Source organism: Thamnophis elegans, chromosome 13, assembly GCF_009769535.1.
Source record: "Thamnophis elegans isolate rThaEle1 chromosome 13, rThaEle1.pri, whole genome shotgun sequence".
Classification (NCBI taxonomy): Eukaryota; Metazoa; Chordata; class Lepidosauria; order Squamata; family Colubridae; genus Thamnophis; species Thamnophis elegans.
Window position 1 is genome coordinate 4,051,872 of NC_045553.1, and position 24,501 is coordinate 4,076,372.

The window sequence follows — 24,501 nt, forward strand, 5'->3', positions numbered from 1 at the left end:
ATTAAATTGCTGCTACGAAAATTGCTCTGCGCATATGCAACATTGAAAATCAAGATGGCGCCGCCGTATGAGAACCCGTTCGGGGCCGTGGCCCAGGCCGCCAAACCACTGCTGGTTTGGCTGAACCAGTCTGAACCAGTAGGAACCCACCTCTGCACTAGTCTCATGTACATCTGTCCGCTAGGCCAGGGCTTCCCAATTTCTCTCTCTCCTCCCTCTCATCATGCATTCCTCAAGGAGCATCAGCCCAAGCTGAGTTACGAATGGTAGGATATTCCTTCTTCTCCGCGCTTTCTCAGGCTCTGCAACAACAAATGACAGTGAATCACCCATTTTGGGGGGGGGGGAGCGAGGGCTTATCTCTACACTGCATTTTGCCTCCTGTAAAACCCACCGCATGGGACAAATGTCCCCACATCCCAGTGCTCAAAAGAGCCCTTCTCAGCTTTCGGCCATGGCTGTGAATCGAGAGACAGATGGAGGCTGGATGGGAAGTGCGTTGCTACCTCTGCTGTTCCCCGAATAGAACTGCAGAAGTAAATCTCACCGTCGCAGCACAATTGAAAGATTTTGAGTGACTCTCCTTACTTCTAGGTTGGATCTCTCTTTGATGAGCTTCCACCTGTTTCTTCTTGTTCTGCCCTCGGAGAACAGGTCGAAACCCCCCTCCCTCTCTTCTCTGGGACATCCCCCTCAACTATTGGAAGAGTTTTATCAAGTCGCCCCTAGTCCTTCTCTTTGTTACACTAGACCAGGGATCGGCAGCCTTAAACACTCAAAGAGCCATTTGGACTCGTTTCCCACACAAAAGAAAACACCGGGAGCCACAGAAACCTTCCCGTGCCTGACTGTTTCCTGAGAGGCCACAAAACTAGCATATGTAGTTGAATTAAATGTTCTGTTTTCTTCTGAAACTTTTCTTTTCTTGTATTTATCCATGATTGGGGTTAAAAAGCTCAGTAAATCACCTGCCAGCCGGTGTCACACACTGGCGGGTGTAACACGTATTTTGAGCAACAGGGAGCTGCAGCAGCGGGATGAAAGAGCCACATGTGGCTCCAACCCCCTGTACTAGACATATAGGTAGAGCTTGACTTACAACCACAGTGTTCCAATGGACGCCCTAATTAAACCATGAGCCTTGAGCCAATCTTCAAAAGAAACCCAGTTATTTATTAGGAGCAATGTGTCTACACATTCCCAAGTGAAGCCAGCTCTGACCCCACATCATTTACGGCCCCAATCATGACCCTGTTTCCCCCTACCCCCCGCCCCCAGGTGTGTCATCAATCACATTCGCCAATGGGGGAATCGTGAACAGCTTGCCTCCTGGAGTTTTGGATGCTCCATCATTGGACATAGACTGGAGAGCCATTTTTCTGGGATGAGAAAAGGTCTCCTTGTTGGAATTCATTGTTGGAATGTATTTTTATGCAAAAGCTACAGTAGTATTTACCCAGTAGACTGCAGTGTTAGAAGTTTGGATCTATAGTATAATATGCTCTTTTGTTCTAAGTAGAGTTTCTTGTTTCCCTTTACAGTTATACAGTTGAGCAGTAAAGCACATGGTGACTGTGCTCCTTGTTTGCTCTGTGGTGCTGTAAATATACAGAATTTCTAACACTTGTCAAGAAAGCCGCAATTTCACACCTACCTTGACCTGGGGGTTGGACTAGAAGACCTTCAAGGTCCCTTCCAACCCTATGATTCTATATTCTGTGTACTATTTTCGTCCTAAATAAGGAACAGCTCTTTGCAATACGGAACTGGTGGCAAGCATCTTTCCACAATTCGCCAAACTGTATAATTTGGGGGGGGGGGAAGGTCACAAGAGCCGAGGCACGTTCGCAGTGCAAGTTACGTCCTAATGAATTAAACCACTAAACTAAGGCTTGACGTGGTCTGATCCACCCCACTTGTAGAAACAACTGGCATCTCACAGTGTAATAAACCCGATTTTATTCAGCCTCTTCTTTCGCCCTCTCTAATGAATTGCGACAGGCCCAGAAAATTAAAATTAAGAGTGAAGACTTTTCTTGCGATTACGAGGGAGAAAATGATGCTGGTTCTTATCTCTGCAGAAATGTGCGCAAGCAGCATTTCAGTGTGTGTGTGTGTGGGGGGGGGGGGTGGTCCCAAACTAGTTTATGGTCATTTCCATTCTCATTAACAATACCTCTGGTTCTTATTCTCTGTTATTATTAACGGAACACAGTTGGAAGGGACTTTGGAGGTCTTCTAGTCCAACCCCCTGCCTACGCAGGAAATCCTATGCCATTTTAGACAAATGATTGTCCAACATCTTCTTAAAAACCTCCAGTGTTGGAGCATCCACAACTTCTGTAGGCAACTTCTTTTTTAAAATTTTTTTTTATTTTAAACACATAAGCACATCAACAGAAACAAACACATGACTTAAAACAACATAGGAACAAGAAGTTCCATCGTATATCATACAGCAGTTCCGTATCGGTTTCTTTACAGTTAGTGTTTTCCCTTTTATACATTTCTATCTTGCATTCATGGTCCCCTTAATCGTTATCCATTTTTATGTGCTATTCTATATTTATTTATACTTAGCTATTTAAACCAAAATATCATTTACCTATATTGTGTTTTATATTCTTACTGTCATTTATTCTCTTATATACAATTATAGGTATACATTCACATAGTTATTCTTTTTCTTTGCCATTCTTATACTTTTGTTATTCCATTTAAAAGGTTATAATATACAGTTTGGGTTGCTTTGTTTACCATCCCTGGAGCCTGTTATAACACCACCTTATTTTCTCTTTCTTTTCTTTTCTCTCTCCCTTCCTTCTCTACTTCCTTCCTTCCTCCTCTCCTTCTCCTTCCCCTTCTTTCTTCCCTTACCTCTCCCCTACTCCTACCCTCTGTTTTCCCCTTCCTACCCTCTCTCCTTCTCTTTCTCTCTTTTCCACCCTCCTCTCCTTCTCTTTCTCTCCCTTAAACCCTCCTCTCCTTACCTCTTTCTTCTTCCCTTACCTCTCCTCCACTTTTCCTCTTCCTTTCCTACTATCTCTCCTTCTCTTTCTGTCCCTTCCACCCTCTTCTCCATTCCCTTCCTTCTTCCCTCCCTTCTCTACTTCCTTCCTCTGGAGGCAACTTCTGTTCCACTGGTTAATTGTTCTCACGATCAGCAAATTTCTCCTTAGTTCTAAGTTGCTTCTCGCCTTGATTAGTTTCCACCCATTGCTTCTTGTTCTACCCTTAGGGGCTTTGGAGAATAGCTTGACTCCCTCTTCTTTGGGGCAACCCCTGAGATGTTGGAAGACTGCTATCATGTCTCCCCTACTCTTTCTTTTCATCAGGCTAGACATACCCAGTTCCTACAACCGTTCTTCCTAAGTTTTTAGTCCTCACCATTTTTTATTTTTTCTGCCCTCTTTCTCGAATCTCAACATCTTTTTTGTATCACGGTGACCAAAACTGGACACAGTTTTCCTAGGGTGGTCTTACTGTCCCTTTGGGCTCCTTCTAGATATTTATTCAGTGATTGAGCAATTTTGGGGTTGAATCTGTTGTGGTTGACTGTCGGACAGTGAGGAGTTTGGGAAGGAACATGGGCCAGTCCTAGAGGCTGGTGAAGGCTCGGACGAGGGCTCTGCATCGGAGGCCATCTGGCAGTGATCAGGTTCGTACAGAGCTAGACAGCTGTGAGGCAGAGGAACGGCTGGAGCCTGTTCCCAGTGTGTGCATGCGCAGAGCTGCCAGAAGAAAAGTCAGAAATCAGGGTCAACTTGGGAATAAAGTCACAGGTGGAAGGTGATTGGTCCCTCCCATAGGAAATAAGAGAGGAGCGAAAGGGGAGGGGGCTTTCGCAGGAAACAATTCCTTCGTTCATTAGATTCATTTCAGGAGTGTGAAGATCTGTCCGTGAATCTCAGAGACTCTGTGCCCAGCCTTTCCTTGCACAGCACCACACTGGGAAAATATTTACATGGCAGCTTTCCAAGCTAGATAAGGTCTGTGGTCATAAATTCACCTTTGAAAGACTGTTTGGTTTTATGCAAGTCGAGGATAATTTACTTAAACAAATAAGAGATCAAAGTCCAATGCATATAAAGAGATTATATAACGTACTAATACAGATGGACTCCGAAACAGAATTAGATAAAGACTGTATGATAAAGTGGGCTCAAAATATTGAAGAACCAATAATGCTGGATACATGGGAAAGGATTTGGGTAAGAAACGTAAAATTTACGCAAGCCCAAAACTTGAGGGAAAACTTTTCCAAGATTTTTTATAGATGGCACTTAGATCCTAAAAAGTTGGCTTCTATGTATCCGAATTTACAACCTAAATGTTGGAGATGTGATTCTGTGGACGCTACATATTTTCATATATGGTGGACCTACAAAAAGGTTAAGGCATTTTGGATAAAAATATGGTGGATTATGCAAAATGTTCTTTAAAAAAGGATAAAGTTTACCCCCCCAGTTATTTTTGTTAGGTATAATTACTGATTGTACAGCTGTAGAGATTAATTTGATTTTGCCCTTAATAACTGCAGCTAGATTGTTGGTGGCGCAATACTGGAAGAAGGAAGACTTGCCTACTATCCAAGAATGGACATTGAAAGTCACAAATTTAGCTGAGATGGCTAAAATATCTGCATATCTTAAGGACTACTCAAATGAGAGATATAAACGAGACTGGAAAAAATGGATTGATTATACTCGAAAGACTGTTTGCCAGGCCTTGGCTGAATGTGAATGAGAGGAATTCACATTCATTTCATAAAAGGGGTTTTGTCGGGACCAGGAATCTGCTTTGTGCTTTTTGGGGAAGCCTCGGTCAAAACAGAACCTTGCAGATACATAATTTGCTTAGCTAGGTATTTCTGCACTCTTCTAGAGTCTCAACATCTTTTGTACGTCGTGGCAACCAAAACTGGATGCAATATTCCAAGTGTGGCCTTATCAATGTCAGGGTTCCAAATAGCATCCAAAAGTAAATCAGAGTCCGAGGCAAAGGATTCCTCAAAGTTCCAATTTATTAAGAGAGACACGTTGGCACATCTGGGAAAACCCGAATCTGAAAGCTTCCTGGTTTCCCCCACCCAGTTGAAAGTTCAAGATCTTGCCCCCACACCCACAAGTCCATCCCATGGTCCAATCTCCCACTGCCACGCTGGCAGCTTCCACCTATCCAATTCTGGTCAGTTGCAGAGGTGCAAAGACAAAAGATGACCTTGGCTTTCTAGAAAGAATGTTGTTATGGCTACATATCATCTAACTCCGTACAATCCCATTTTCCCACCATAGAAAATGCACAGTAGAATAATAGAAAGTGTGGCAGGCCAAAGATCCAAAAGAAAAGATGGCTGCAGGCTTGACAACCAAGGCATTAACCCTTCACGTGATCTTGATTCTATCCCTCTGTCAATGCAGCCTAGAACTGTGTTGGCTTTTTTAGCAGCTGCTGCACACGGCTGGCTCACATTTAAGTGATCGTCCACTAGGACTCCAAGATCCCTCTCACAGTTCTTATGGTTGAGCCCAGTACTTAGTCCAGAAAATATATGAAAGCCTAAAAATATACAAAATCTCTAATCCTAACAGGGTAGGTGTTTCATAATTAAAATAGATGAGAGTTTCAAAGTTAGCCTTAGGAGAAGATTTTCTTTATCGGCTGCTACAAAATATATCTCTAAGTTTCGCCACGCTAATTCCTGGCTAAGCCTCTGATTTGAAAAATGAAAAGGAAGCAGGCAATATTTCAAAGTCAGACCACCTCCGTCCCTTAAAAGAAAGAAAAATGAGACAATTACAAAGCGGTAAATATCTGGATAAACGGCACAGATTAAGAGATTCTCCCGAATGGAGTTTTGGACCTCCCTAAGATAACCAAGAAAACAGAGGGGAATCGGGATTCTCTTAATTTTGGCAAGGGGAATTTCTCCTGCAAAGCCATGGATGCAATCGAGGGAATTTCGAAAGAGGCAAGGTTGTCATTGATACTGTCCGATGGTATGGGGACAGAGGTGCATTGTTCCTGGTTCAGCTCGGTTCGGACAAACTGGTAGTAAAATTCAGACCTGGGTCGCAGAACTGGCAGCAACCCAGGTCTGCCAATCTCCCGAACCGGTTCCCTCACCGCCGCTGGGCTGCCGCCATTTTGTGCCTGTGCCGTTCACTTTAAATTATTCTGCGCAGGCACGGAGAACAATTTACATTGAACAGTGCATGCACACACAGCATGCGACTGGCGCGCGCAGGGGTTGTAAACCAGTTGTAAAACCGGCAGCAGCCCACCTTTGGTATGGGAGGAATTTATTGATTGATTACATTTATATGCCACCTATCCAGGGGTGGGCTTCAAAAATTTTAGCAACGGGTTCTCTGCCCGATTGAGGGGGGCGGCCAATTGCACCACAGTGAGGGGGGCGTTTTCACCCTCCCTGGGCTCCGGAGTCTTTCCTCGAACCTCCGGGAGGGCGAAAACAGCCTCCCCCAGGCTCCGTAGGCCAGGAACAAGCCCATTTCTGGCCTTCCGGAACTTCCGGGAAGCCCGGTTTTTGTCCTCCCTAAGCCTCCACACGGGCCCTGTACTTATCTGGTGGGACTCCTGGGAGGGGCGGGGCATGGTAGGCGGGGCCAACCAGGGGTGGGATTGGCGGGTTCTCCGAACTGGGAAGATTCTTAGCTAGAGGTTCTCCCGAATCCGTGCGAACCCGCAGAAGCTCACCTCTGCACCTATCTCATGCCAAGAAGTGACTCTGGGCGGCTTATTCGGGGCACAAAAAAATGGGAGACTATTCCCATTTTTTCCTCAGGGATGAAGTGTCAAGCTTTTGATACCCCCTCTCTTCGATTGAAAAAGTTGCTTTGATGGCTGGCAGGGAAATTCTGGGAGTCCATGCATCTCGAAGTTATTGAGGTTGAGAAACACTGGTCGACACTATACGAATAGTAATTACAGGTAGTTCTGTAAAACTCCAGGGTTGGAGCATTCACAACTTCTGGAGGCAAGTTGTTCCACTTGTTAATTCTTCTAACTATCGGGAAATTTCTCCTTAGTTCTAAGTTGCTTCTCTCCTTGATTAGTTTCCACCCATCGCTTCTTGTCCTGCCTGAAGGAGCTTTGGAGAATAGCTTGACTCCCTCTTCTTTGTGGCAGCCCCTGAGATATTGGAAGACTGCTAGCCTCTCTCCCTTAGTCCTCCTTTTCATGAAACTAGACATACCCAATTATCTGAAATATTCTTTTATTAATTCCTGGCTGCACAGGCTGGGGAAGGTGACTGCTATATTATTCCAAGCCAGGGACGGGGAAAGTTTTGCTACAGAGAGAGAGAAAAGGACATGTTCTTGGCAGGTCATTGTTGAAGGTGGCTTTTAAAATATTGCAAGATAATGATCAGACGGAGAGCTGGAGTTGAGACAAGATATATCTGCAGATGAAAAAAGACTCATCAGTGTCAGGTCTTGGCATGTGGTAACCTGGCAGGAAGGAAGCAGATGTGATATATTGGGCATCAACAGCAGCGCATAGACGTCTTAAGGTGTTCTTGTTTTTTTCCATTGTTAATTCCGCATTTTCTTGCCTATTTCTATAAAACTGAAACAGAGGAACAATAAAACGTTGGACGTTGGATAGCCATTTGTCTGAAACGGTATAAGGTTTCCTGCCTAGGCAGGGGGTTGGACTAGAAGACCTCCAAGGTCCCTTCCAACTCTGCTATTGTATTGTATTGTATTGTATTGTATTGTATTGTATTGTATTGTATTGCAACGTGACCCGTCAAAAACGCGCTCGACTAAACCGCACCCGATTAAACCGCGTCGCTGACGTCATCAACAGGGCGACAACAGCCAGCGCGGAGAAAGAAGGGCGCTTTAAATAGCGCTTTGAAAGCAAGCCGATTCAACTTAAGGTAAGGGTTAGCTTTAGGGTTAGGTTTAGGGTTAGTTTAAGGGTTAGGGTTAGGGTTAGGGTTAGGTTAAGGGTTAGGTTTAGGGTTAGGTTAAGGGTTAGGTTAAGGGTTAGGTTAAGGGTTAGGTTTAGGGTTAGGTTTAGGTTTAGGGGTTAATCTTAGGTTTAGGGTTTACAGCGTGCTTCTGTCTCCGCGCTGTTGTCGCCCTGTTGATGACGTCAGCTACGCTGTTTAGTCGGGCGTGGTTTAGTCGAGCGCGGTTTTGTGGTGGAACCGTATTGCAAAACCACCACTTCCTACATCCAGCCAGAGGTGGGTTGCTAAATTTTTTTTTACTACCGGTTCAGGTGGCCTCCTGCGCCCGCTTGACGCTTCTGCGCATGCACAGAAGCGTCCAGGTGGGTGGGCAGAGCCTCCCACTGCCACTGCTACTACCAATTCAGCTGATCCAGGCTGAACCAGCAGCAATCCACTTCTGCACTCAGCCCTTGCTTATCAATGGAGACCGAGTGGAGTAAACGGTCAATTTTAAGTATCTGGGTGTTATCATCAAAAAGGACCTCACATTGATTTCAGCCCTGGTCAAAAGGGCCCAGCAGAGATGATACGACGTGAGACTTCTCAGAAAACAGCAACTGAATGAAAAAACGCTGGTGACGTTCTACCGCTGCACCGCGTAGAGAGTATTTTAACTTACTGCACCCATGTCTGGTTTGCCAATTGCACCGTGGCAGATAGGACAGCGCTCCAGAGGGTCAACGTCATTGCCCAGACGATCATGGGTTGCCCCCTCCCCACTTTGGAAGAGCTTTATAGTTCCCGCTGCCTTAAGAAAGTTCAAAACATCCTTAAAGATCCATCTCATCCTGGGAACCCTTTTTTTGGAACTATTACCATCTGGCAGCCGGTACAGGGCAATAAAAACAAGACTGAAAAACAGCTTCTATCCCAGAGCAGTAACTATGTTGAATTCTACTCTATAGTGCAATATGAATGCAAATCTCAGGGGTTTTCAATTCAATTGTATAGAACGTGAAGGATGGGTGTTTTTTGCTTTATTTTTATAGTTATAATGTACACTGAAGATGTCATTTAATTTCATTGTACGAGGCGCAATGACAATAAACGGAAAAAACCCCTCCAAAATCACAGGTAATGCTCAACTTACCAGGACAATTGAGACCAGTGTCAATTCTTCTCCTGCCTTCAGGTGTTTCGGAAAATAGGTTGACCTCCTTCTTCTTGGTGGCAGCTTCTCCAATATTGAAACATTGCTATCATGTCACCCCTGGTCCTTCTTTTCATTAAACCAGACAACTGTTCTTTGTAAGCTGTAGCCTCCACTGTCAGGGTTCCAAATAACATCCAAAATTAAATCAGAGTCCGAGGCAAAGGATTCCTCAAGGTTCCAATTGATTAAGAGAGCCACGTTGGCACATCTGGGAAAAGCCGAACCTGAAAGCTTCCCGGTTTTCCCCACCCCGTTGAAAGTTCAAGATCTTGCCCCCACACCCACAAGTCCATCCCATGGTCCTATCTCCCACTGCCATGCTTGGCAGTTCCACCCACCCAGTTCCGGTCAGGTGCAGAGTTGGAAAGACAAAGGATGACCTTGGCTTTCTAGGAAGAATGTTGTTATGGCTACATAGCATCTAACTCTGTACAATCCCATTTTCCCACCATAGAAAATGCCTAGTAGAATAATAGAAAGTGTGTCAGGCCAAAGACCCAAAAGAAAAGATGGCTGCCGGCCTGACATCCAGTCCCCTAATCATCTTTGGGGTTCTCCTCTGCACTCTTTCCAGACTCTCAGGCCTTTGTTAATCTTGCAACGACCAGTTGTTGTTAACGGCACATTGTGTTACACAAAGAATTTTTTTTTGCCCTTTTCAATCATCTGAAATGTGATTATCCGCCGCGCCTCCCTCCCTCCCTCCCACTCCCTCCCTCCCTGTAGTTGCTTTTCATCACACCTCTCTGTCTTGGACGCTTGCCAAATACATTATGCATTGGATTTTAGGAGTCTGACATGCAGCAACTCCAGCAGGTGGTGAGAGGCCCGTTGTATTCATCTCTGGATCCCTTAATGGTCTTTGTCCTTGGGGTAACCAAGGCACTGTCGCAACAAGAGGGGGGGGGAGCATTGTGAGACATTGGCATTTTTCAGCGGGGAGGGTGTTAAAGTCTGCAGAGGTAGGAAGGATGAGCTGGGGAAAAGGAACGAATGAGAAAGTTGTCACGCAGTATTCGGATAAAGGTCATCCTCAACTTACGACCAGTTGTGTAGTGGCCGTTCAATAGGATAGAAATAGAAATGGCTCCTCTGCCCCAAGGATTTCCTCTCCTTTTACATCGGGCCACTCAAAGTCTAACAGCTTTAATCCAGAGCGTCAGGATATGAATCCCTAAGCTGTCAACATTCATCCGGCTTCGTATTCGAATGACAGCTCCCTTTTTAACCGCTGCCCGTTCAGGGACAGTTCTGACAGGATCCTGTGCCTGCTGCCATTATTTTTTTTTGCCGATTGAAGGAAGAGTCTTCTCGGCAGGGAATGAAGCTGACAACTGCAAACGTCGTGGTTGTTGTCAAGTTACAAAGTCATTTCCGACCCATCGCAACCCCATGGACCACGTTCCTCTAGGCCTTCCTGTCCTCTCCCATCCTCTGGAGTCCATTGAAGCTCACGCCGACTGCTTGGGTGACTCCATCCAGCCACCTCCTTCTCTGCCGTCCCCTTCTTCTTCTTTTGCCCTCCATCGTTCCCAGCATGAGGCTCTTCTCCAGGGAGTCCTTCCTCCTTCTCATTAGGTGGCCAAAGTCTTTGAGTTTCCTCTTCAGGATCTGGCCTTCTAAAGAGCAGTCAGGGTGGATCTCCTCTAGGACTGACCGGTTGGATGGCCTTGCAGTCCAAGGGACTCAATGCAGGAGTCTTCTCCAGCACCAGAGTTCAAAGGCCTCCATTCTTTGGCTTCCTTCCTTCTCATTAGGTGGCCAAAGTCTTTGAGTTTCCTCTTCAGGATCTGGCAAGAGTCCTTCTCTTTCTTTCTCTTCCTCCCGCCTCTTCTTTTTCTCTCCCTTCTACCCACCTTCCCTTACCTCTTTCTTCTTCCCTTACCTCTTCTCCACACTTCTTCTTCCTCTCCTACTTTCTCTCCTTCTCTTCCTCTCTCTTCTACCCTCCACTCCTTTCCTTTCCTTCGTCCCTCCATTCTCTACTTCCTTCCTCCCCTCCTTTCCTTCCTTCTTCCCTTCCTTTCTTTTTCTATTGTTATAGGTGTCTCTTTCAGATCCCAGTTCATGTTTTCTTGGGAATGGTATTTCCACACACCCAACTTTGTAAAAACTCTTGTAGTCTTACCAAGGAATGTCACAATGAATTTGTAGAGAGAGTCCCTTGTGACTTTTGTATCCTTGTATACAAGATCTCTGGCGTACGCCACAGCCTAGCTCATTTTCACCTCTACGGGAAGATCAACTTTGAAAGAGAAAGCTGGAGTCTGTCTATGAAAATGGGTTTAAAAATGGAAGGAAACGTTTGTTTGGTTTGCAATAGAATTGTAACTCGGGCTGAACGGCCAAACCTTGAATTTTGAATCGCACAAATGGAGCTTCGGTCATCGTTCACAAGTTTGCGTTCTTGCCATTTAGCCAGGTAATTTGTCAACAACAATGTGCAATGTTTAGAGAAGCGCCAGGGAAAGAATTACCGGAAAACAATCTCCGCGATGCATTCTTTTGAGAGAGAACTGTTTTCACAGAAAATGCGGGCATTGTTATAAATTTAGAAGCATGTTTTGAGAAAGAGGGAACAAAAGCGCTCCCAAATTAGAGAGCCAGCTTTTGTTTTGTGGGTAAAAAACCACACACACACACCAAAAAAATCCTTCAGATTGAACATATTTGCAAAAACGAGAATCTAAGCACAACGCCACATGCAGACACAAAGGAAAAAGAGAAATGGACAAGGATTGTGCATCTTTACAACTGCAGGGTTTCTTTCTAATTCCTCCACCAGAAAGCTGTTTCTTTATTCCTGTTCAATGTGGCTTTTTCTTTCAGAATTCGTTAGAGCTTGACCCATGTGGTTATATTTTCATAACAATCCAGTGGATTGAACAATAAATGCAAAAACCGTGTGGGTGACCCCTGAGCGACAGGATGACATTGGAGATTCGGAAGATCTGAATTCACAATCAATAGTTTTGGAGATTGTGAGTTCAGACCCTTTGCAATAAATTACGGCTGTCGTCTAAATCTCCTATTTGGGTCCCGATTGGCTGGTCTCGCCTCCACCCTCCTTGTTTATTCTTAGTTTCCTTCCCCAAGAGCGAACCCAATATGATTTGGGTTTGTGATGTGCCTTCTTTGGCCATCTGCACTGGCTCGTCCACTCCTTTGGGTTTTTCTAGTGGCCTGTGTTGGATTAGCACTTCTGTAGGTTCCCAGCAGCTGTGTTATGGAAGCTGGCATACTTGGTAAGGAGGAGAATAGAATAGAATAGAATAACAGAGTTGGAAGGGACCTTGGAGGTCTTCTAGTCCAACCCTACACCACTTCAGACAAATGGTTAACCAATATCAGAAGAGGAGGAGGAGGAGGAGGATAGAATAGAATAGAATAGAATAGAATAGAATAGAATAGAATAGAATAACAGAATTAGAAGGGACTTTGGAGGCCTTCCAGTCTAACCCCCTGCTCAGGCAGGAAACCCTACACCACTTCAGACAAATGGTTAACCGACATCAGAAGAAGAAGAAGAAGAAGAAGAGGAGGAGGAGGAGGAGGAAGAGGAGCAGGAGGAGGATAGAATAGAATAGAATAGATTAGAATAGAATAACAGAATTAGAAGGGACCTTGGAGGTCTTCCAGTCCAACCCCCTGCTCAGGCAGGAAACCCTACACCACTTCAGACAAATGTTTAACCAACATCAGAAGAAGAAGAGGAGGAGGAGCAGGAGAAGGATAGGATAGAATAGAATAGAATAGAATAGAATAACAGAATTAGAAGGGACTTTGGAGGTCTTCCAGTCCAACCCCCTGCTCAGGCAGGAAACTCTACACAACTTCAGACAAATGGTTAACCAACATCAGAAGAGGAGGAGGAGGAGGAGGAGGAGGAGGAGGAGGAGGATAGAATAGAATAGAATAACAGAGTTGGAAGGGACCTTGGAGGTCTTCTAGTCCAACCCTAAACCACTTCAGACAAATGGTTAACCAACATCAGAAGAAGAAGAAGAAGAGGAGGAGGAGGAGCAGGAGGAGGATAGAATAGAATAGAATAGAATAACAGAGTTGGAAGGGCCCTTGAAGGTCTTACAGTCTAACCCCCTGCTCAGGCAGGAAACCCTACACCACTTCAGACAAATGGTTATCCAACATCTTCACAAGAGGAGGAGGAGGAGGAAGAAGAGGAAGAAAGAAGGAAGGAAGGAAGGAAGGAAGGAAGGAAGGAAGGAAGGAAGGAAGGAAGGTGAATGGCAAAAATGAAAGCATTTTTTATTTATTTTGAATAATTCAACAAAATTGTTAAATTGTCCCGTAGCGAGTTGTCCTGTGACAAATTGGCTGTAGCCAGTTGGGCATGTTAAGTTGTTCTGTTCTGTTCTGGGCTGCTCCTATCTTCAGAGGTCTCTGGAATGACCACGGAGAATCCAAGATCTCGCCAAAACCCAGCCTGGCTGTAAATATGTAAGACTCTGGTTTTTTTTTAAGGCTTAAACAAAACTAGAAGACACCTCTTACTTCTTGGGGAAGGGTCTTTGCTCAAGGCTGGCTTTAGCCGTGCCTTGGATTCTTCCAGCAGTCCTTTCCCCTTCCTCCTTCCCCCCTCCCAATGAATGGGAGAAATTATTTAACATCCCCAGGCGCATGTCACTCTGATGCACGAGGAAGAAGTACGCTTTAGGGAGCCGTGTGATGACACCAATTTTCAACTCTTCATTAAATGGGGAAAAAAGGGGTGGGGGGGCTCTGAACCAGGCCACTCATATTTTATTTCATGTTATTTAAAGCTGTCCGGGAGGCAGAGAGATTTGTTATGAGTTGGTTGGGAAACAAAGGGCAGAGGAGATTTAACTCGTTCCTGGTCTGCTCTCCCTTCCGCCCCAAATCCCCCCCACCCCCCAAAAAAATATCCAGCAGGGAAAAACAGATCTCTATGGGCGTCTTGATGAACTCACAGAGTCGCTGGGTGCATGCCAAGAGGTCAATTAAAGAATTAGCAGATGCATTAACCTTGGTACGTCGGCAGCTTAGCTAAATTAAGCGTGGGATGTGAACTGAGCCACAGGGCTAAGTATCAAAGCAGGCGCCCATTCATAAGACCACATAAGCAGGGGTGACAACTGCTTTGAGAACCGGTTCGCCGAGCGCGCCCTTCGCCCGATGCGCCTGATGTGCGCTGCGTGCGCAGTTCGCAAGAAAACAGGGGGAAAAAATCTTAGATCGTGCAGAGATGAAACAGGTTAACTTTGAGAATAAAGGATAGAGAGGAATCGGTGTACTTCAAGACGTGGGGGAAGATTTTATGATTGATTAGAGAAAGGCAGCTAGAAAGGAAAGCAGAAGAGAGATACAGAGCCCAGTCGAGACACTATTAAGTGGAAAAACGGGGGAAGAAAGGGGGAAAATAGAAAAGAAAGTATTAATATATAAGTATACGTTCAAGAATGAGATACAGAGGGGAAAAATAGGATAGGATAATGAAGAAAAGGGAATAGGAAAGGATAATAAAATTATAACAGGGTTTGCTGGAATGCCATCCCGAAAATGCACCGTCATAAATATGAGACAGTTGCCGAGCATTTTGATCACGTGATCATGGGGATGGAGGCTGCAATGCTCAGAAGTGTGTGGTGGTGGGGGGAAACGGTCTTGAGTCACTTTAAGTGAAAACTCACTTAACTGCTTCGCTTAGCAACAGAAATCTGGGGCTCCAATGTGGTCATAAGTCAAGGACTATCTATGTCTGTATTTCTGAGAACCTTCTAGCTCCTTCAACTTTCTTTGAAGTTGGTCCATCAGACGGATCGTTCCTCTTTGTGCTCCTGAACGGCTGCCCCCAACTCAGCTCATATTTCCTTGCGGCCAAAATGAAATCCGTTTGATGATGAGACTTTCGCAAATCGCTTGCTCTGTAAAAAACACTTCCCTAAATGTTCTGATAGATTATATTCCAACAGATTCCCCTCATCTGTTAATTTCACAGTGCTAATTTTAACGAGCCGCCCATTACAGCTTCCTTGGCAATAGTCGGACGCGCTCACCCATGGTGCTTAATTGTTTGTAAAACCATCTTGCTAAAGTTCTCCCTCTCGGATAGATTCAAATCACGAGCTGAAATGAGACGTGTCCATCAAACGTGTGCTTCTTCGGGAAAGTCTTCATCTTACCTGGAAACAGAGCTTGGGTTTAGTTGCTGGCAGAAGAAGAGGAAGGGGGTCAACCTATTCTCCAAAACACCAGATGGAAACTCGTCAAGGAGAGAGAAGCAACGTGGAATTAAGGAGAAACTTCCTATCAGTGAGAACAATTAACCAGTGGACCAGCTTGCCACCAGAAATTTTGCGTACTCCCATCACTGGAGGCTTTTAAGAAGAGATTGAACAAATAACAATAACAATAAAAAAAGAACAAAATTAGACACAGCTAAGTTTTAATTATTAGGGGGGGAAATGTTATGATATAGGATATAGTTTGTATTTGTATTTTTTGTATTTGTATTTATTGGGATTTATAGGCCGCCCTGAGGGGACTCAGGGCGGCTTACATTCGTAGGGAAAGGGGGAGTGCAATATAAAACAAAAACAGTATGTGACTAAAATAAACAGTAAAAAACACAACTTTCATTCAACATTCAACACTCGGGCGGGGTGAATTAGAAACTTATCCCCAGGCCTGATGGGCCTGATAAGTTAAATAAAGAAAGGATAATAATAATAAATTATATACATGCTATGAGTATAATATAAGGGAATTGGATGTAAATGGTAAACAGGAAATTGGAGAGGAGGATTAGAAAATTTTGGTATTAAATATTATGGATGTTTAGCTAGAACAGGATATGAGGATTTAATGTTAATGGAGGATTTTATAAATAAGTAAATGAAATGCCAGTAGGTGGTTATGTATTAAATCTTGGTATATTTTATGATGAAGGACGTTTAAATAATCATAGTCAAATAAAAGTGGAGGTATGATGATGGTAATATAATAAATATCCGAGTTAAGATATTAGAGTTAATATGAACTATTTGATGACGGTGGAAGAGATGCACAAAAGCCTTTTGTAACCAACTGATACACTTTCTACAGTATGTAAAGAAGGAGGATTTGTATGTTTGTTTTGAAAATAAAAAATATATTTTTTAGAAAAGAAGAGATTGAACAACCATTTGTCTGAAATAGTTTTGGGTCTCTTGCTTGAGCAGGGGGTTGGACTAGAAGACCTCCAAGGTCCCTTCCAACTCTGTTATTCTGTACTTCTGCTTCTCTCTCAATTGAAAGCCTCCAAAAAAATAATAATCATTAATACAGATGAAATTTCAGTCCTTAGGACTTGCCTTGAAAAACATGCCATAGAACGTTGTTGTTTTTTTCATTTCAACTCATCAAACTCTTCACTAATTTGCAGCCTGTGTGGTTTTTTTTTTTCATTTTCCATTGGACTTTGGTCTTTTAAAGTACTTTTTTTCAAACAATCTCTTTCCCCAGTTACGATAGCTGAAGGAACAATATGTTATTCAAAGCCCCCAGGCTGGAGCTCAAGAGGTTTTTTTTTTAATACTTTTATTTTACCTGACACTTTTTGTTCACTTTATTTATATATTTTGTGATGTATGAAAAAAGAAAGTATCCCCGAAAACTCTATCTCAATGTATGTTTATTTAATGTTACCCAATACAGTTATGAAATGGTAAGTTCGTTTAACAGTAAAGAGAATTAAGTAGATAAAGTAATATATTGAGCCCAGAAGGTCTAATTAGCCTTTCAGAGTAGAGGCTGGGGAGCCAAAAACAGAGTTTAAAACCTTTGATCCATTGTATAATTGATGGAGAATGAATATATTTTGCAGGGGTTTGGTTAGCAGCGACAAATGTAAGATATACCAGTTGTTTCGTTTGTAAAATCACCTAACGGCCTACTTTTCATGACTCTTGCTAGTGGCTGAATGGCTAAGACACTAAGCTGGTCAATTAGAAAGGTCGGCAGTTCGGCGGTTCGAACCCCTAGCACCGCATAATGGAGTGAGCTCCTGTGACTTGTCCCAGCTTCTGCCAACCTAGCAGTTCGAAAGCACGTCAAAAATGCAAGTAGAAAAATAGGGACCACCTTTGGTGGAAAGGAAACAGCGTTCCGTCGTCTTCGGCATTGAGTCATGCCGGCCACATGACCACGGAGACGTCTTCGGACAGCGCTAGCTCTTCGGCTTTGAAACAGAGATGAGCACCGCCCCCTAGAGTCGGGAACGACCAGCACATATGTGCGAGGGGAACCTTTACCTTTAAGTAATCTTTACTTTAGTCAGAGACCATTCCTTAGAAGAAGGTTCCTAAAATCAAAAGGACTTCTTGGCTTTAGGGCTACGACCAGCGGAATTTAAAAAGATTAAATCTGGATTAACCGAAGTTTTTTGGGGGGATGCCTCCTGCGAATGAGCCTCAGCATCATTTCCCCTGATTCTGTAAAACATAAAAACCACACTGTCAACCTCTCCCCATTCCTAAGAGGTCCGTAAGGGCCGTGCATAAACGCACCAGAATGCCTACCGTCCTTGTCCTAATGTTCCCTTGTATTTGTATCCATTCCCTGTATTCATAATTGTGTTTATACATATATCTGTTATCTAATTCATGCTTGACGAAATAAAATAAAATAAACAGATAAATAGACATAGGAATGTTACGCTCTCGGCTGTAACTTATGTTTTCCTTGCTTTTTGCTCGTTTTTTTTCTAGTTAAGTGATGTTGATGTTTGCTAATGTTTCATAAATAAGATGAGTTGCCCGCCGAACGGAGTAATGCGCTCACTCTAACCCAGTGTTTCTCAACCTTGGCAACTTGAAGATGTCCGGACTTCAACTCCCAGAATTCCCCAGCCAGCGAATGCAGAACAGAACAGAACAGAATGCAGCGAATGCAGAACAGAACAGAACAGAACAGAACAGAATAACAGAATTAGAAGGGACCTTGGAGGTCTTCCAGTTCAACCCCCTGCTCAGGCAGGAAACCCTACACCACTTCAGACAAATAGTTAACCGACATCAGAAGAAGAAGAAGAAGAGGAGGAGGAGGAGGAGAATAGAATAGAATAGAATAAGAGTTGGAAGGGACCTTGGAGGTCTTCTAGACCAACCCCCTGCTCAGGCAGGAAACGCTACACCACTTCAGACAAATGGCTATCCAACATCTTCACAAGAAGAAGAAGAGGAGGAGGAGGAGGAAGAAGAGGAAGAAGAAAGGAAGGAAGGAAGGAAGGAAGGAAGGAAGGAAGGAAGGAAGGAAGGAAGGAAGGACTGACTGTGAGTGTGATAGAGGTATAGAGGGCAGAGCTATAGGGAATTCATCCATTGCTATTTTGCAACAGCAAAAAGGGGGATCCGCGCCGTTGTGGTAAAATTGCGATTCTTTTTTGTCGCTTTTCTGCTCCACGCTTTCCAGTTCTTTAAAAAAAATAAAAAAAGGCCCTGGGGAGTATTTTACATCTTATTTTGGCTTCTCTCTGGGGATCTAAAGAGAATATAGAAACCAGCAGGATTCCACTTGCCGGAGATGATTCTGTGTACACACACACACACACACACACACACACACACAGAGGTTAGATGCCTGCTCGGTGAGTGCAAAGACAGCACGCTTTGCCCAGGAGAATTTCGACAAACTCCCTCTTCCTTCTCCTCCTCCTCCTCTTCTTCTAAAAAACGGATTCTTTTCATTCATCTGAGAACTGGAAAGAAAGGAAAGGAAGAGGCTCTTTTTAAGCCCTGCGCAGATTTGTTTTTATTGAATTCTTTGAGGGGTTTCTTTAAAAAGGGCTTTCATCTATCTATCTATCCATCATATATACGGCATTTATTTCTATATCTATCTCTCTATATCATCTATATCTATCTATCAAATCTATCTATCTATCTATCTATCTATCTATCTATCTATCTATCTCTATCTATCTATCTATCTATCTATCTATCTATCTATCTATCTATCTACATCTATCTATCTATCTATCTATCTATCTATCATCTATCATCTATCTATCTATTTCTATCCATCATCTACCTATCAACTTCTATCAACAGCTATTCATCCATCCATCCATCCATCCATCCATCCATCCATCCATCCATCCATCTATCATCTATCTATCTATCTATCTATCTATCTATCTATCTATCTATCTATCTACATCTATCTATCTATCTATCTATCTATCTATCTATCTATCTATCTATCTATCATCTATCATCTATCTATCTATTTCTATCCATCATCTACCTATCAACTTCTATCAACATCCATCCATCCATCCATCCATCCATCCATCCATCCATCCATCCATCCATCCATCCATCCATCCATCCATCCATCCATCTATCTATCTATCTATCTATCTATCTATCTATCTATCTATCTACCTCTCTCTCCATCTATCATTTATATTTATTTCTATATCTCTCTCTCATCTCTATATCCTCCCTTCTCTGTGTGTCTCTATCAATTTCTTTCACTTCTCTTTATTTTTCTCTCTATCATCAGAGAGATTATCTCCCCCTCTCTCATCTCTCTCGCTAATCTCTCTTTATCTCCTCCCTCTCTCCTTCCCCCTCTTTCTCTCATCTCTGTTTCCTCTCGTCTCCCTTTATCTCCTCTCTCCTCACTCTCCCATCTCTCATTTTCTCCACTCTCTCTCCTCACACTCTCCTCTCTCTATCCTCAATCTCTCCTCTCTTTATCTTCTCTCTCTCTCTCCATCTCCCTCTTTCTTCCTCTCTCTTTCTCTCCCCTCTCTCTCTCCTCTCTCTTTCTCTCTCCTCCTTCCCCCTCTCTGTGTAAAAGAGAAAATGCAGAACTAGTTTAGATCCGTTCTCATTTTAGCATCCTTGCTTTAAACATGTACCATGGAAGCCTGTACTGAGTACAGATGGTAACGCTGGATGATACACAGCTATGAGATCGCCAGCAGGAATCCTCTGAATGTACTGCTGTACGTTCCCATACCGTTGTAAGCTAATTCTTTGCAAGGCATCAGGTTGGGATCTGGGGTTAATTGCCGTTGAGCTGATATGAAAGGATGGGTGATGGTGGTCAGAGAATAGCTTGCAAAAGGAAGTGGCTATTTGCAAAAATGCAGAGATCAAAGCAATGGGGTGCTTAGAGTCACGGGGAAGTGCGGAATTCCATATCCCAGTACAACAGTTTGACCTTGAAAATGGAGTCTGCTTGGCATCTATAAGATTGGCAAAGATGTTTAAAGACAACTCAGCTAAATGTTGGAAGTGCCACCACATACCCGGATCTTATTATCCTATGTGGTGGGCATGTGGAGAGGCAAAGAAATATTGGACAAAAATTAAGACATGGTTGGAAGAGATGATACAACAAGGTATTGAGCTGAATCCGGAAACATTTCTGCTGGGAATTCTACCTGAGATTTATACTAAAGAGAATGCATATTTAATTATTCATGTACTAACTGCAGCTAGAATTGTATTTGCACATCATTGGAAAAGTGTAGAGATCCCTATCGATGAGATAAGGAAAATATTAGAATGTGCAGAAATGAATAGACTAACATTAGCAATTAAAGAGAAAGAGCAAGCGGAATATTATATGATTTGGGAAGTATTTTACCAATGGTTGGAGAGCAAAAAAAAAAAAGGAGTTTGGAAATGAAGAAAACTAAAAAATAAGACAATACGCTTAGATAAAGATATAAAATGGCTAGTATGTGTATGATAAGAATAATGATGTTTAATGTTGATATATTATTGCTAGAAGGTAGTAAGAAGAAAAATGAAGAGTTTTGTAATGTTTAAATGCTTAATTTATTATAATACCAAATTTAGGGAAATAAGGTTAATATGAACTTGAAAGATGTGGCAAAAGAGGAACGATGTTTGTACCCAGACAACACACCGTATAAGGACGCTTATAATACACTCCATAAGGACGCGGTAACACTCTCTACATGGGGCTGCCCTTGAAGAGCACTCGGAAGCTTCAACTGGTCCAGAATGCGGCTTTGTGGGTCATCATGGGGGCACCTAGGTGCTCCCATGTTACACCCCTTTTAGGCAGCCGGCACTGGTTGTCGGTTATCTTTGGGTGCGATTCAAGGTACTAATTATGACCTTTAAAGCGCTCCATGGCTTAGGCCCAGGGTACCTGCGAGACCACCTACTGCCACCGGTAGCCTCCCATCGTCCAATGCGATCCCACAGAGTTGGCCTCCTCAGGGTGCCATCGGCCAGACAGTGTCGGCTAGCGACCCCCAGGGGGAGAGCCTTCTCTGTGGGGGTTCCACCACAAAACCGCGGTGGACAAAAGCGCGCTCGACGAAAGCGCGTACGTGACGTCATCACAGCACGACGAAAACATCGCGCTGTGATCGGTAAATGTAAAAATAAAGCGGAAACCTTACCCTAACCCCCCCAAACCTAACCCTAAACCTAACCCTAAACCTAACCCTTAACCTAACCCTAAACCTAACCCTTAACCTAACGCTAAACCTAACCCTTAACCTAACCCTTAACCTAACGCTAAACGTATCCCTAATGGTTAACGTAACCCTAAACCTAACCCTAACCCTTAACCTAACCCTAACCCTAAACCTAACCCTTACCTTTATGTGAATCGGCTTACTTTAATTTTATTTTTATTTCAATTTTTAATTTTTTTCGTCGTGCTGTGATGACGTCACGTACGCGCTTTCGCCGAGCGCGCTTTTGTCGACCGCGGTTTTGACGGGTCACGCTCTGTGGGAGCACCTTCCCTCTGGAACGAGTTGCCCCCGGAGCTTTGTATAATCCCCGACCTCCGGTCCTTTCGACGCGCCCTAAAAAGTTGGCTTTTCCAGCAAGCCAGCCTGGCCTGAACAAAACAAAATAAATTATTGATCACTGTTAATTTTAATTCGATTTTTTAAAAATGTCATTGTTAATTTTAATTGGGTTTGGGATATTCTATTTAAATTTTTTTAAAACTTTTGTATTATGTGTTTCTTTTAATGTTGTACGCTGCCCTGAGTCCTTGGGAGAAGGGCGGCATATAAATCTAATAAATCTAAACCTAAGCAATGTTTATTTTTGTAATTGAAAAATAATAAAACTCTTAAAAAAGAAAGAAAGAAAATGGAGTCTGCCAATATTTGAGGGGCTGCCCCAAAGAAGAGGGAGTCAAGCTATTCTCCAAAGCACCTGAGGGCAGGACAAGAAGCAATGGGTAGAAACTAATCAAGGACAGAAGCAACCTAGAACTAAGGAGAAATTTCCTTACGGTGAGAACAATTAATCAGTGGAGCGACTTGCCTCTAGAACTTGTGAATGCTCCAACACTGGAGAGGCTTTTAAGAACAGATTGGACAAGCATTGCTCTGAAATAATATAGGATCTCCAGTCTCCTGCTTGAGCAGGGGGTTGGACTAGAAGATCTCCAAGATCCCTTCCACGTCTGTTATTCTGTTATTTATATTTCCAATATTGGTACCTGCCTTGGTTAGTTTCGAATCCTGTTGAGTGCTGCCCAGATTGTCCTTGGTTAGATCAAAGCAGGAGGGGCGTTATAGTGGATCGGACGCTAAATGAATCAGACCTGGGTTAGAAGTTGCCCAATCCTGGCTCCATGCAACCTCAATATCAAAGCCAAAGTCTTCTGGCCTTGCTGAGCTGTTAAAATATTCATGACTGGGAGAGACATGGGAACAAGGTCAGCCAATGAATAGGCATAGCAACTAAGCCAGCCTATGGGAGCTTAAACAGATCTGAGTCTTTGCAAAGAATTGAAACAGAAACTAAGCAGTCTACTGCTCTGAAAAGTAACTAGCAGCCTGTCTGGGCTTGTCTGCTGAATTGAAGCTAACTCCTTGTGTTGCCTGTAACTCTCCTGCCTCGTGTTTACTTGGAAGAACCAGCTGTTGGTATTGTACATTTATTACAACTATCCTTATGTCTATAAAGAAGTTAATGAATCCTGCTGCATCAGTTATCTGCGTGCTTCTAGATTTGAATTTATGCAACAAACTCTGACATGAGCTTCCCTTCTTCTTGTTCTCTCTGCAGAGATCCGTGAGGCCTTCAAAGTCTTTGACCGAGATGGCAACGGCTTCATCTCCAAGCAAGAACTCGGCACTGCCATGAGGTCTCTCGGCTACATGCCCAATGAAGTGGAGTTGGAAGTCATCATACAGAGGCTGGATATGGATGGTAAGGTTGTCTGGAGGTGGTAAGACAGGACAGGCCCTTCCTTCTTCTCTCCCCCCCCCTTCCCTTTGGATGTTGTTGTTTCTCCTCATCAACCTTCTTCATCTCCAGTACTTCTTCATTCTCTAGTTTTGGGCCGACTCTGGTGGCTGGGATTGTTGGAAGTCATAGCCCAACATATCTGGATGGTGGTGTGAAGAAGCCTCCATTTCCTTCCTTCCTTCCTTCCTCCCTCCCTCCCTTTTCCTTTCTCCTTCCCTCCCTCCTTTTCCTTCTTCCCTTCCTCCCTCTTTTCCTTCCTTCCTTCATTTCCTTCCTTCCTTCCTTTTCCTTTCTCCCTCTTTCTCTCCCTCCTTCCTTCCTTTTCCTTCTTTCCTCCCTCCCTCTTTTCCTTCCTACCTTCCCCTTCCTGTCAAGGTGGTGCAATGGTTAGAATGCAGTACTGCAGGCTGAACTCTGCCCACTGTCAGGAGTTCAATCCTGGCCAGCTCAGGGTTGACTTCCATCCTTCTGAGGTTGGTAAAATGAGGACCTGGATTGTTGGGGGCAAGATGCTGACATTGTAATCCTTTCCCTCTCTCTCTCATCTTTTTCTTTCTTCCTTTTTTCTTTCTTTCTTTTCTTCCTTCCTTCCTTTCTTTCCCATGGACACTGCAAACCATCATGAATACATGCTTATGGCCAAGCACCTAATTTTGATCACTTGACCCTGGGGATGCTGTGATAGTCCTAAGAGCAAGGACTGGTGGTCCATCCTTGTTAGGTAAGCTCCCCGTTGGGAGAGCGAGTGTGTTCAGAGAAGCGTTGTGAGAGTTGTGTTGGAGAACACACAAACCAGCATACAGAGACGCTGCAGTTTAAATAGGCTTTTACTTTCGTGGAAATAGAGGTATCAGAGTCCATCAAACAGTCCAAGTTCATACACGGATAAGACAGTCAGTCATCAATGTCTTTTCAGTTAAGGGATAATCCAAATAACATAGACCAGTATCATAAAATCAGTTCAGAACTCAAAGTTTGCTAGCAGTTGCAAAACGTACAATAGCTCACGGCACTTTCTAACAGCCAGCTTCCAAAACACTCCGATCAGATCAGCCCAGCATCTAACAAACAGAGAGCTAACAGTCATTCTGGCTCCCTCTTATGGCCGATTGAGGAAAACAGCAACCAATCACATT

The 24,501-nt window shown here is 43.6% G+C and overlaps 1 protein-coding gene across 1 annotated transcript in view; it reads left to right on the forward strand.

Annotated features, from left to right (window-relative positions):
* Positions 1–24,501, forward strand: part of CABP7 (calcium binding protein 7) — a 43,310-nt gene that overhangs the window by 15,643 nt on the left and 3,166 nt on the right. Inside the window, exon 2 of the mRNA XM_032228788.1 lies at positions 23,183–23,326. Within this exon, the coding sequence (XP_032084679.1) occupies positions 23,183–23,326 (144 nt within the window). The remainder of the gene's footprint in view (positions 1–23,182; positions 23,327–24,501) is intronic.